We start from the raw sequence: 14,758 nt of genomic DNA, 5'->3' as shown, positions 1-14,758 counted from the left end.
TAAAAAATGGTCTAACCAGCTGTGCAGTACTGATCTCACAAGAGACAGCAAATTGAATGGAGCAACTTGTGCTAGGAAAAGTTCATTTGTCTCAGAAATTAAGTTTTAGAAGCTGAAGTAGCAGAATTAAGGGCCTTTCTGAAACAGAGAATTCTGGTACTCAGGTGAATACAGGTGCAATAGTTGGAGAAGATGCATGCTACAGTCAGACCCCTGGAAACTGAGAAACAATTAAGCTACAGGCTGAACATTTGGAAAAAGCTACAATCAAGCAAGGAACAAAATACCTTTTAAATCAGCAAATTGCCTAAAACTGTTAGCACAATAAAGACTGGGATGGATGCAAACTTCACAAAATAAATACATTGCCTAGTAAGGTAAAACAGCTTAAGCATTGAAACAAACTAGAATTAACAGAATCAAACTGGAACTAACAGAATCAAGCTAAGAGTGAGCTGAAAGAGAAAGGAATAAGATCAAAGTGAACTGAATGCATTACAGTGAAATTCTCAAATCAACTGTTGAACACCAGGAAGAGAGTGCTCTAGGTAGAGAAGGATCATGAATTAATATGAAAAATACAAGCTGCCAAGGAAGAATATTGAAAATGCAAGAAAGAAAAAAATGAAAATTCAGATCAGAAAAAGCAAATCAGTAGTTTGCAGATCCATGTGATGTCACTGGCACAGAAAGAGAATGACTTGCTGAATTTAAACCAAATGCTGAAGGAAAAGGTGGAGAAGAGATTAAAATATGAATGCTGAAGTTGAAGAGGTCAAATTGAAAAAGTGCAACTAGATATTGAAAAGATATTGGAAGAAAAACAGATTCAGTAGTTAGAAGAAAAGTATGAGCTTCATGAGAGAAGAAAAGTATAATCAAGCTAAAGTGAAACTAGAGTGAGCTGTAGTTGCCCAGAAAAAGAGAAAATCTCTTTATGAAAACAAATTGAAGAGACTGCAGGTGAAAGTGGAAGTCTGGAAGGCAAAGAGAGAATTAGAAAATCAAATATTAAATAGACAAGATGTTTCACTTGAAGAATAAACAAGACTTCAGCAGACTAAAGGACATACAGAAAAGACTGTTAGCACAATAAAGACTGGGATGGACGCAAACTTCACAAATCAGCTGTTTTATTCAGGAAGAAGTTTCACACAGAAACACAGGATGCAGGGACGGGTGATGCCACTGGACCCACTTTCCTGGTAGAAAATGAGCCACAGAACAAAGAGAGGGACTAGGCTTATATAGGTTATACTGAGAGGTGATTTATTGGGCATGTCAGTTTGGGCACTCAGGAAGTTGAGTTGTTGGGTTGGGGGTCAGTGGCAGCACCTGGAGAGGAGTTATCTTGGAAGAGATTAGTGTTTCCTACAGACTATCATTCTAGGTCTGATGAACACTTTCTCCCCGCCTGTGGTCAGCATCTGAAAAGGATTTATCTTGAAAGAGATGAAAACTGTCAATGTTTGGCTTTCTTTTTCATTCCCTTTCCCAGGCCACACTATCTTGGGGTTTTTCATTTTCCGTATCCAATAAAGACAATGAATTTTGCAGTCTGTTTTTGGTTCCTAACCATACCTCCAACAGCGTCTGTGGATCCTGTTAGTGTTCAGTCATCAGTCATGGTTCCAGGCATGGAACTGTCCTTTCTTCCTCATGAAGAGGAACAGCATTTAAAGGAACTCTCTTTACTAGAAAAACTGGGAACAACACTAAAGGAAACAACCAGAATAACTTGGATCTCCTGGGGAATGATGTTCTTGGATAAAAATCAGATAGATAAAAAGGGGTAAAATAAAGAAACTAAAGTATGAAGTTTTAACACAGTGGCATTAATATGTTATTATTTTTGGCCAAAATATTTTTATCTTTTTTTAAAATTTGTTCTTTCTAGATATGCATGACAGTAGAGTATATTTTGACATATTATACATACACACATAGGATAACTTGTTCCACTTAGGATTCCATTTTTCTGGTTGTGTATGATATGGAGTTACATTGGTTGTGCATTCATGTATAAGGATAGGAAAGATATGTCCAATTCATTCTACTTTTTTCTATTCTCATCCCCCCTCCCTTCCCTTCATTCCTCTTTTGACTAATCCAGTGAGCTTCTAGCCTTCCCCTCCTAGTGGTGGGTTAGCGTCCGCATACCAGAGAGAACATTCTGCTTTTGGTTTTGGGGGGACTGACTTATTTCACTTAGCACGATATTCTCCAGTTCCATCCATTTACCAGCAAATGCCATAATTTCATTCTTCTTTATGGCTGAGAGATATTCCATTGCATGTGTGTATACATATATATATATATATATATATATATATATATATTTATGTGTGTGTGTGTATCACATTTTCTTTATCCATTTGTCTGTTGTAGGGCACCTAGGTTGGTTCCATAGCTTGGCTATTGTGAATTCAGCTGCTATAAACATTGAAGTGGCTTTGTCACTGTATTATGCTGATTTCAAGTCCTTTGGGTATAAACCGATGAGTGGATAACTGGGTCAAATGGTGGTTCCATTCCAAGTTTTCTGAGGAATCTCCATACTGTTTTCCAGAGTCCCAGAAGCAATGTATAAATGAACCTTTTTGCCCACAGCCTTGCCAACATTTATTGTTTGTATTCTTGATAATTGTTATTCTGACAGGAGTGAGATAGAATCTCAGTATAGTTTTGATTAGCAGTTCTCTTAATTGCTAGAGATGTTGAACATTTTTTTCATATATTTTTTGACCATTCATATTTCTTCTGTGATGTCCCTTTCAGTTCCTTATCCCATTTATTGATTGGCTTATTTGTTTTTTTGGTGTTAAGTTTTCTGAGTTTTTTGTGTATCCTGGAGATTAATGCTCTATCTGAGGTACTGGTAATAAAGATTTTCTCCCATTCTGTAGGCTCTCTGTTGACCAAAATACTTTAATGTGTTTCAAGAAAAGATACTGGCTATGTGCTGCATTGCACAAGTAACAAGATTTTAAGATCATCCTAATGACAAAGCATTAAAAGAAAGTTTCAAAGATACTTACAATATATTGTGACAGCCCTTTGAGAACATAAAAATAAAAGGAACTAATTAGGGAATAATGTTTTAAAATTAGTTTTTTACTTTGTTGAATTTTGGCACAATGCCTGAAATATGCCCTTCTTGAATTAATTTTCCCTTATCTCCGAGGTGCTTGACATTATCAAGATTGGTAAATTTTTGGTTTATGATACACCTTTACTTTTCGGGAAAAAGGATGCCAATGTGAGAAGAGCATTAAAAACCTGAAAAGTGAGGCTGGGTTTGTAGCTCAGTAGCATGTGCGAGGTACTGGGTTCGAGTCTTAGCACCAATATAAATAAATAAATAAAGGTCTATCAACATCTAAACATATATATTTAAAAAATTGAAAAGTATCTGTATATGTTCATTGTAAAAAATACCTTTTCTAAAAGCTATTTACACATAATTTTTAAATAAATATTTTTCTACTAAAATTTTAAAAATTAATAAAAGCATAGTGGTATTTTAAAAATTAAAATACAGGTTAAACAAAGGGTAGGCAAAAATTAACCTTTTTATTTTCTTTTTTTTTTAATTTATTTTTATTGTAAACAAATGGGATACATGTTGTTTCTGTTTGTACATGGAGTAACAGCATACCATTTGCATATTCATAAATTTAGAGTAATGATGTTTGATTCATTCCATTATTTTTTTCCTTCCCCCACCCCTCCCACCTCTTTTTTCCCTCTATACAGTCCCTCCTTCCTCCATTCTTGTCCCACTCCCACCCCCCATTAAGTGTCATCATCCGCTTATCAGTGAGATCATTCCTCTTTTGGATTTTTGAGATTGGCTTATCTCACTTAACATGATATTCTCCAATTTCATCCATTTGCCTGCAAATGCCATGATTTTATTATTCTTTATAGCTGAGTAATATTCCATTGTATATATATACCACAGTTTCTTTATCCATTCATCAATTGGAGGGCATCTAGGTTGGTTCCATAGTCTGGCTATTGTGAATTGAGCCGCTCTGAACATTGATGTGGCTGTATCTCTGTAGTGTGCCGATTTTAAGTCCTTTGGGTATTAGGCCCAGGAGTGGGATAGCTGGGTCAAATGGTAGGTCCATTCCAAGTTTTCTAAGGAATCTCGACACTGTTTTCCAGAGTGGCTGCACTAATTTGCAGCCCCACCAGCAATGTATGAGTGTACCTTTTTCCCCACATCCTCTCCAACACCTATTGTTGCTTGTGTTCTTGATAATCACCATTCTAACTGGGGTGAGATGGAATCTTAGTGTAGTTTTGATTTGCATTTCTCTTATTACTAAAGATGGTGAACATTTTTTCATATGTTTGTTGATTGCTTGTACATCTTCTTCTGTGAAGTGTCTGTTCATTTCCTTAGCCCATTTGTTGATTGGGTTATTTGTATTCTTGGTGTAGAGTTTTTTGAGTTCTTTATAGATTCTGGAAATTAGTGCTCTATCTGAAGTATGAGAGGCAAAGATATTCTCCCACTCTGTAGGCTCTCTCTTCGCATTGCTGATAGTTTCCTTTGCTGAGAGAAAGCTATTTAGTTTGAATCTATCCCAGTTATTGATTCTTGCTTTTATTTCTTGTGCTATGGGAGTCCTGTTAAGGAAGTCTGATCCTAAGCTGACATGTTGAAGATTTGGACCTACTTTTTCTTCTATAAGATGCAGGGTCTCTGGTCTGATTTCAAGGTCCTTGATCCATTTTGACTTCAATTTTGTGCAGGGTGAGAGATAGGGGTTTAATTTCATTCTGTTGCATATGAATTTCCAGTTTTCCCAGCACCATTTGTTGAACAGGCTGTCTTTTCTTCATTGCATATTTTTGGCACCTTTGTCTAGTATGAGAAAATGGTATTTATTTCGGTTTGTGTCCATGTCCTCTATTCTGTACCATTGATCTACCTGTCTATTTTGGTGCCAATACCATGCTATTTTTGTTACTATTGCTTTGTAGTATAGTTGAAGTTCTGGTATTGCGATACCCCCTGTTTCATTCTTCCTGCTAAGGATTGCTTTAGCTATTCTGGGTTTCTTATTCTTCCAGATGAATTTCATGATTGCTTGTTCTGTTTCTGTGAGGTACATCATTGGGATTTTAATTGGAATTGCATTGAATCTGTATAGCACTTTTGGTAGTATGGCCATTTTGACAATATTAATTCTGCCTATCCAAGAACATGGGAGATCTTTCCATCTTCTAAGGTCTTCCTTAATTTCTTTCTTCAGTGTTTTGTAGTTTTCATTGTAGAGGTCTTTTACCTCTTTGGTTAGATTGATACCCAAGTATTTTATTTTTATTGAGGCTATTGCAAATGGAGTTGTTTTCCTCATTTCCCTTTCAGCTGTTTCATCGCTTGTGTATAAAAATGCTGTAGATTTATGCGTGCTGATTTTATAGCCTGCTCTTTTGCTGAATTCATTGATGAGGTCTAGAAGTTTTCTGGAGGAGGGTTTAGGATCCTCTAAATATAGAATCATGTCATCCGCAAATAGTGACAGCTTAAGTTCCTCTTTTCCTATTCGTATCCCTTTAATTTCTTTAGTCTGCCTAATTGCTCTGGCTAGAGTTTCGAGGACAGTGTTGAATAGAAGTGGTGAAAGAGGACATCCCTGTCTTGTTCCCGTTTTTAAAGGGAATGGTTTCAGTTTTTCTCCATTAAGAATGATGTTGGCCATGGGCTTAGCATAAATAGCCTTTACAGTGTTCAGGTATGTTCCTACTATCCCTATTTTTTCTAGTGTTTTCAGCATGAAGGGGTGTTGTATATTGTCAAATGCTCTTTCTGCGTAATTGAAATAACCATATGATTCTTATCCTTAAATCTATTGACATGATGGATTACGTTTATTGATTTACGGATGTTAAACCATCCTTGCATTCCAGGAATGAACCCCACTTGATCGTGGTGCACAATTTTCTTAATATGTTTTTGGATACGGTTTGCCAATATTTTGTTAAGGATCTTAGCATCTATATTCATCAAGGATATTGGTCTAAAATTTTCTTTCCTTGATGTGTCTTTTCCTGGTTTGGGTATGAGGGTGATACTTAGCTTCATAGAATGAGTTTGGTAGGGTATCCTCCTTTTCTATTTCCTGGAATACTTTGAGAAGTATTGGAATGAGTTCTTCTTTGAAGGTCTTGTAGAACTCGGCTGAGAATCCGTCTGGTCCTGGGCTTTTCTTGGATGGTAGATTTTTAATGGCTTCTTCTATTTCATTGCTTGATATTGATCTGTTTAAATCGTGTATGTCCTCCTGGTTCAGTTTGGGAGGAGCATATGTCTCTAGAAACTTGTCAATGTCTTTGGTACTTTCTATTTTGTTGGAATACAGATTTTCAAAGTAGCTTCTCATTATGTTCTGTATCTGAGTGGTGTGTGTTGTGATATTTCCTTTTGCATCATGTATTTTAGTAATTTGAGTCTTCTCTCTCCTTCTCTTTGTTAGTGTGGCTAAGGGTTTATCTATTTTGTTTACTTTCTCAAAGAACCAACTTTTTGTTCTGTCAATTTTTTGAATAGTTTCTTTTGTTTCAATTTCATTGATTTCAGCTCTGATTTTAATTATTTCTTGTCTTCTACTACTTTTGCTGTTATTCTGTTCTTCTTTTTCTAGGGCTTTGAGCTGTAATGTTAGGTCATTTAATTGTTGACTTTTCATTCTTTTCTGGAATGCGCTCCATGCAATGAATTTTCCTCTTAGTACCGCTTTCATAGTGTCCCAGAGATTTTGATATGTTGTATCATCATTCTCATTGACCTCTAAGAATTTTTTAATCTCCTCCCTGATGTTTTTTGTTATCCATGTTTCATTCAATAGCATATTATTTAGTCTCCAAGTGTTGGAGTAATTTCCTTTTTGTACTTTGTCATTGATTTCTACTCTCAGTCCATTATGATCTGATAGAACACAAGGCAGTATCTCTATTTTTTTGCATTTCCTAAGGGCTGCTTTGTGGCATGACATATGGTCTATTTTCGAGCAGGTTCCATGTGCTGCTGAGAAGAAAGTGTATCCGCTCATTGATGGATGGAATATTCTATATATGTCTATTAAGTCTAGGTTATTGATTGTGTTATTGAGTTCTATGGTTTCTTTGGTTGGATTTTGTTTGGAAGATCTATCTAGTGGTGACAGCGGTGTGTTAAAGTCGCCCAGAATTATTGTGTTGTGGTGTATGTGATTCTTGAAATTGAGAAGGATTTGTTTGATGTACAGGGATGCACCATTGTTTGGGGCATAAATATTTACTATTGTTATGTCTTCCTGATTTATGGTTCCCTTAAGCAGTATGAAATGTCCTCCCTTATCCCTTCTGACTAACTTTGGCTTGAAGTCCACTTTATCTGATATAAGGATGGAAACCCCCGCTTTTTTACTAGGTCCATGTGCATGGTAGGTTTTTTCCCATCCTTTCACCTTTAGTCTGTGGATGTCTTTTTCTATGAGATGAGTCTCTTGCAGGCAACATATTGTTGGGTCTTTCTTTTTAATCCATTCTGCCAGTCTATGTCTTTTGATGGATGAGTTTAGGCCATTAACGTTCAGGGTTATTATTGAGAAATGATTTGTATTCCCAGTCATTTGGCTTATTTTTGGTTTTTAAGTTGGCTTGGTTTCTCCTTTGAGTGGTTTTTCTCTAAGGTAGTTCCTCCCTTTGCTGACCTCCATTGTTGTTTTTCATTTCCTCCTCATGGAATATTTTGTTGAGAACATTCTATAGTGCAGGCTTTCTATTTGTAAATTCTTTTAACTTTTGTTTATCATGGAAGGATTTTATTTCATCTTCAAATGTGAAGGTTAGTTTTGCTGGGTATAGGATTCTTGGTTGGCAACCATGTTCTTTCAGAGCTTGAAATATGTTGGTCCAGGCCCTTCTAGCTTTTAGAGTCTGAGTTGAGAAGTCGACTGCTATCCGTATTGGTCTCCCCCTACATGTAATCTCATGCTTTTCTCTTGCGGCCTTCAAAATCCTATCTTTATTTTGAATGTTAGGCATTTTCATTATAATGTGCCTTGGTGTGGATCTGTTGTGATTCTGTGCATTTGGTGTTCTGTAAGCCTCTTGTATTTGATTTTCCATTTCATTCTTCAGGTTTGAGAAATTTTCTGATATTATTTCATTGAACAGGTTGTTCATTCCTTTGGTTTTTATCTCTGTGCCTTCCTCAATCCCAATAATTCTTAAATTTGGTCTTTTCATGATGTCCCATAGTTCTTGGAGATTCTGTTCATGATTTCTTACCATCTTCTCTGTTGGGGCGACTTTATTTTCAAGATTAAATATTTTGTCTTCATTGTCTGAGGTTCTGTCTTCCATGTGGTCTAGTCTGTTGGTGATGCTTTCCATTGAGTTTTTTATTTGGTTTATTGTCTCCTTCATTTCAAGGATTTCCGTTTGTTTGTTTTTTTTTTTTTTTTTTTTTTTTGAGAATCTCTATCTCTTTGTTGAAATGATCTTTTGCTACCTGCACTTGCTCTTTCAGCTTATTGGTATTATCATTCATTGCCTGCATTTGCTCTCTTATCTCATCCTTTGCTTCGCGAATCATCTTAATCATGTATAATCTGAAGTCCTTTTCTGACATTTCTTCTAACATACTGTCATTGGATTCTATTACTATAGAATCTAGATTTGTTTGGATCATTTTCTTCCCTTGTTTTTTCATGTTGTTCATGTGTCTTCCCCTCTAGCGCTGCAGATCTGGGGTATTGCAGATTTCTCCCTATAGGCTTATAGTGGCCCTATAGGTTTCCAAAACGCTTTCTTTAAGGGGAGATCAATATTAGCAGTGCCCAAATCAGACACTATGCAATCCTAGACCAAATAGCCCCTGTGGGGACAATAACATCATGTAAATAAGGGAGAAAGCGACTCTGAGGAAACAGGTAAACAGAAGGAAAAGAAAGCAAGAAACATAAAGAAATAAAAACAAATATTTTTTTTTAAAAAAGGAGAAAAAAGAAAATCTACTGTATAATAGTCATATACTAATGAATCCTCCCAGTGTTCAGTAGCCTGATGTATAAGAGGTACCTGACAGTGAGCTTCAAGCCTCCAGCAGGCGTCTCAAGATGGGATTTTCCCCACCCGAAGATCCAGCTACGGCTTCCAGGATTATCCAAGATGGCTGCTCTGGCTTCCAAATGTGTTGGCAAATGGGGAGCTGCAGCTCAGGGGTGGACGTGGCCAGCTGGAGGTCCTGGAGACAGGATGCAGTTGGTCCGACAGTGGTCCTGGAGGTCAGGTGTGTTTGGTGTGGTTGTGGGATCCAGGAGGCTGGGTGCAATCAGTTGGTCTGGGGGTCCTGGCGGCAGGGAGCAGTCAGTTGATGTGAGGGCCCCAGAGGCAGGGAGTGATCGGTTGGGCTGAGGGATCCTGGAGACGGGACTCAGTCAGTCCGGCCAGGGGTCCTACAGGGCCTGGCTGTTGTCTCAAAATGGCGGCAGCCACGTGTAATCAAACCTGCAGGTACTGTAACAGTGAACTTCCAGGCAGCAGCAGGCAGCTGGTTCTCCACTGGGGGTCTGCGGTCAATCTGCTGGCAGCTGTACGACGATCGGATGGTGAACCTCGAGCGTTGGGTGATGGATAGGGGTAAGGCAGGCGATGGACAGGCGAGAGGCAGGATGATAGACGCCTGATAGTGAGCAATCTGCTCTCAAAAAAGGCGTCGATATGCTGGCAGATTGCAGGTGATCACAGCAGACAAATGGGGTAAAGAGCAGGGGATCGATAAGCAGCAAAAACTGCCTTACCGAGAAACAGATAATCCTCTGCTTGAATCCGGCGTTGCGGAGCGACAAGGAACGCAGCCTCCCTCTAGACCGCCATATTGGATCAACCTTTTTATTTTCTAAATAATTCATTTCTGATTTTTTTGGGGGGTGGGGTATGGTTCAAGGTAAGGATCAGTTGGATTCTTGTCCATACTTTTAACTGTTATGATCTCAGTACTATTTGTTTAATATGGTATCAGGTTTCCTTTCCTCCATGGATATTCAGTTGCCCAGCATTACAATTTAAAAGATTATCTTTTCTCCATTGCTTTCAGTATCATCACAATTATAAATTAAGTGCCCATGTTTATATGTATCAGTTTCTAGGATCTTTATTCTCTTTCAGTACTCTCTTTTCCCTTGAGCCAATGCCATGCTAATGGTAGCAGCTCTAAAGTAAGTTTTGGTGTCTCGTACAGCAGTTCCTCTCACCTCGTTTTGATCAAGGGGGCTTATTTAATATAAATTTTAAATTTTAGTATCAGTTTGTTCCTCCTTCCATGGAAAACAGCCTGAATGTATACATCAATTGGAAGAAAATTAACATCTTTATAAATGAGAGTCCATGAATATCAAGTATTTCTCCATTTACTTTCTTTTGAATATTTTGAATGTTTTCTTAATATTATTTAAAATTTCTATTTATAGGCATTGTACATCTTTTGATTTGTCCTTTAGTACTTAATACTAATATGCTTTTGTTAATACCTTTCAAAATAATTTTATTTGCTGATATACAGAAATTCAGTTAAATTTTTTTATATTTTACATGAGAACCTTATAAAACTCACATGTTAATTTTAATAATCTGTAGAATCTTTTTCTTATAGTGATAATTAGGGCCTCCAGTGCTACACTGAATAGGAATAGAGGACATCATTTTCTTATACCTCATTCAAAAAGAAATGTTTTCACCCTTGAATATAGTGTTTGCTGCAAGGTTTTTGTAGATATTTTAATCAGGTTAATATTTTAATTAGGTTTATTATGACAAGTTTTAAAATTTTCTTTTCAAATGCTTTTTCTGTATCTCCTTTAATCTTTTAGTGGTATTAGTTACATTTATTGATTTCTTATTGCTAACCTTCCATTTATTACAGATAAACAACTTGGTCATGGTGTATGTGCATATGGGTTTTTCATACAGAGGTAGAATATTTTCCTGTTATCTTTGCAGGTTTTGTAGTCATTCTTTTTTAATTTTTAGTTGTAGATGGACACAGTACCTTTATTTTCTTTATTTATGTGGTGCTGAGGATTGAACCCAGTGCCTCACGCACCAGAGGCAAGTATCTACCACTGAGCTACAACCCCAGCCTAGGTTTTGTAATCATTCTTATGGGTAAGATTGAATAAGAATTTTTTCCTTAAAGTCTTAATTAGGTTTTGGTATCCTCTCTTTGAAAAATAAGTTCAGAACTCCTCTCAGAAACAGGTATTTTTTTCCACTTTGGAAGCTTTGGGGTTTTTTTGTTTTGTTTTGTTTTTTTAATATACTCTGGAAGAATTATATTACGTTGGAATTACTAGTCTCTAAGAGTGCTCAGTAGAACTTCCATATTAGGGCATTTTTGTGTATAGATTTGACATTGATTCAGTTTATTTGATGGTTTTAGGGTTATTCACATTTTTTTTCTTAAATGATTGTTTATCTAGAAAAATCTTTTGTATTAAATTGAACATCATCCTTAAAGATTTTTTTAGACATCTGCTATATATTTTTTATATTCCATTTTAAATTTCTAGTAGGGGATATTTGAGCTTCCCTCATTTAGTCTGATGTTTTGGTTTTTCAAATAACCAACTTTTTGGTGTTTGTTGTTTTTTTTTTGTTTTGTTTTGTTTTTTGAGATGAGGTTCTTATGGTTTTTTGGTTTTTTTTTTTTTTTTTTTTGAAATGAGGTTCCTGTGCTCAAGCAATCCTACCCAGCACTTGGCTGCCAGCTTTTCCAATTTTTGATACTGTCATACTTTCAAATTTTATTTCCTCCCTTATATTTAGTGTGTTCTTTTTAAGTTCTGATTCTTCAATTTTAGCCTTATTTTCTAATATAAGCATTTGAGACTATATATTTTCCTCCAAGAATTTGCTTTAGCTGCATCCTGCAAGTATGGATATGTATATATTGTTTTTCTTTTATATATATATATATATATATATATATATATTGTTTTTCAGTAATCTTTCTTCCTTTAATCAGGATCCAGAGGTTTTTCTTAGGTGTTTTAGTAAGTTAAAGGATTGTCATCAGATCTGTTCATTTTAGAAAACATTTATTGGAACAGTTGACAAGCAGTGTCAAATGCCATTGGTGCCACATAAATGAGTATGATTACATTTCTTAAAGTTTCTAGTCTATTCTATGTGAAAAAGATGGCTTCAGATTTCTTTAAAAATATATATTTCAATTTAATGAAAACTGGAAGTGTTTATTAGAATTTAATGGAATTCAGCTATTCTCTGTTCTTACCTTAAACTTAAAACATGAGGATTATTAACATTCAGCTGAAAAACTGAATGTCCTTATCTGTTAATACATGAATACGTGTTGAATGTATATATGTATATATAGATATGTGTGTGACCAAGTCTAAATCTTTTGATAACATGCCTTTTCTCCTAGGTGTGAAGATGCCTTAAGAAAAAATAAAAGCCTAATTGGACCAGATCAAAAAGAGTATCAAAGGGAACTGGAGAGAAACTATCATCGCCTTAAAGAGGCTCTACAGCCACTGATAAACAGAAAGATTCCTCAGTTGTATAAGGCAGTATTACCTGTCACTTGCCACAGGTATGCTTGGTTTTTCTTATTTTAGAGCTCTTCAGGAAAATACAATCTGAATTGTTTTAATAGTAAATTGGTGTTAACTTTAAATGGCTTCAGATTTTGTGTCCCCTGAAACCTAACCAGTTCAACCTAGTATAAGCTTTTTATCACCTATACATTAATAAGTCTATAAGATACAAGTCAGCTTTCTTCCTGTAATTCGAGCATGCATGTTAATTGGGACAGATGAATGTTCATCTAGCCTACTAAAACTATTCCTTTTTAATATCGGGTTACATCTTCTGGTAATTTTGTAAGAAAATTCACTAGAATGTTATCTGGAACCAGGCATTCATTTTTCTTCAACTGCAACAGTAAATAGTATAAATAATCTTCTAGACATGTATTAAAGCAAATAACACCAATGAGTATCAGACTTCAGTATTTTTCTCCAAATTAGAAATGAAAATAACTTTGAACTTTCTACAGTTGAATCCTAATTCTACTTGAGCAGGTAACTTAGTCTGCTTTTTAGATTTCTATATAATAAGATAGTACTTACTTTGAAAAGATTGTTGAGGAAATTAAATGGCATTGCAAAGTTCCTAGGACAGTGCCTGGCCTTTTGCTTTTTAGCACCTGAATTCTGAAAAGGGCACAAAAACTGCTAAAAGTAAATTGCCACTTTTACATTTTGAAATCAAATTTACATATAATTGTTGAATTATTGTGGCACTATTATTCCACCCTTTGAAGTAAAAGAGTAAAGCTATTATTATCTGTTAAATTAACATTTAGAAGGTTGTTCAAGCTGCTTATATGAAAACAATTTAGATGCAGAGTATACTACACTGCAGTAAAAACTTAAACTGGCTGGCACATGCCTGTAATCCCAGTGATCTCAAGTTCGAGGCCAGCCTCAGCAACTTAAAGTGAGGCCCTATCTCAAAAAAAAAAGAGCCAGGCACGTTGGCACATGCCTGTAATCCCATGCCTGTAATCTAGAGGCTGAGACAGGAGAATCATGAGTTCAAAAGCCAGCCTCAGCAATTTAGTGAGGACCTAAGCAACTCAGTGAGACCCTGTCTAAATAAAATAAAAAGGGCTGGGGATGTGGCTGTGAGAGTGCCCTGGGTTCAGTTCCCAGTACCCTCATTTTCCTATTAATTCAAAAGTCTACCAAATGCCTGCTCTATGTTATATCCCCCCAAGTACAAATCCTATGACAAAACATGTTTTGCATCCACCCCATCTATTGATATGAGACATCCTAGAGGTGGTTTCCTCTCAAAATTCCCAATGGTTTTCCCTTAGTCTTTTTGCAACATCTTCCTTTTTAGTTTCCATTCCCCTCCACCAGTCATACCCACCAAGTCAAAAGTCCAGAGGGTGAGCGTGGTGTGTCCCTGAGATGGTCGAGCAGTTGCCTAATCCTAGGCAGTTCCTTCTGCTCCTTCCAACTCCTTTCCAAGGAAAGGCTGTGTTCTTCCTATCTGAAGGAAACTTTCCATTACACCATATCCTAAGTTTGCCGTCCTCTGTGATCTACTTTGTGCCCAGTCTTCTAGGCTTAGTTCTTAATATTTACAGTAATTTTTTGGAATTTAGAAAAAAACCTTTTCTCAATGAATAGTATCCAGATTTCAAGAATGTTCTCTGGAACCAAAACAAGCTTTGAGATTCAAAGCTGGATGTGATCTCTTTTTACGTACCTTCTCCTTTCCTGGGGATGTAAGGTTCCTGGCTTAATCTTAATAGTAAAAGAAACCAACTTAAGGGTCAAGAAAAATATACCATGAGCTTATTTTAAGAATATAATCCCTTTCTATATCAAGTTCAGAATTTAGGGGAAAAAATCAATTTTAATTTTTATTGATTTACAAAATATGGAATGTTATTTTCCAGTAGGCCTATGGGGCTTCAGATTCTCAAAGGTGACCTAGGATCCATGGGGAGTCCCTAAGGCCCTTGCAGGAGGTTTCTAAAGTCAAAACTTGTTTCATATTAATACCAAATATTATTTGCCTTTTTCACTGTCATTCTCATGAGCACAGTGGAGTTTTCAGAGATTACATGAGATGTGATATTTTAAGATAAGCAGATGAGAATTTAGACCCTCATTAAACCACACATTAAATATGTAAGAGTGCTATTCTACAATCT

General features: G+C 36.1%; 1 protein-coding gene across 1 annotated transcript in view; it reads left to right on the top strand.

Moving 5' to 3' along the window:
• The window catches only part of DOCK7 (dedicator of cytokinesis 7), a 225,563-nt gene that overhangs the window by 209,565 nt on the left and 1,240 nt on the right, over nt 1-14,758 (top strand). Inside the window, 1 exon segment of the mRNA XM_079103571.1 lies at nt 12,452-12,619. Within this exon segment, the coding sequence (XP_078959697.1) occupies nt 12,452-12,619 (168 nt within the window).

Source organism: Sciurus vulgaris (assembly GCF_902686455.1).
Source record: "Sciurus vulgaris genome assembly, chromosome: 1".
NCBI lineage: Eukaryota > Metazoa > Chordata > Mammalia > Rodentia > Sciuridae > Sciurus > Sciurus vulgaris.
The sequence above is the reverse complement of the archived record's forward strand: the minus strand, read 5'-3'. Positions and strand labels throughout refer to the sequence as shown.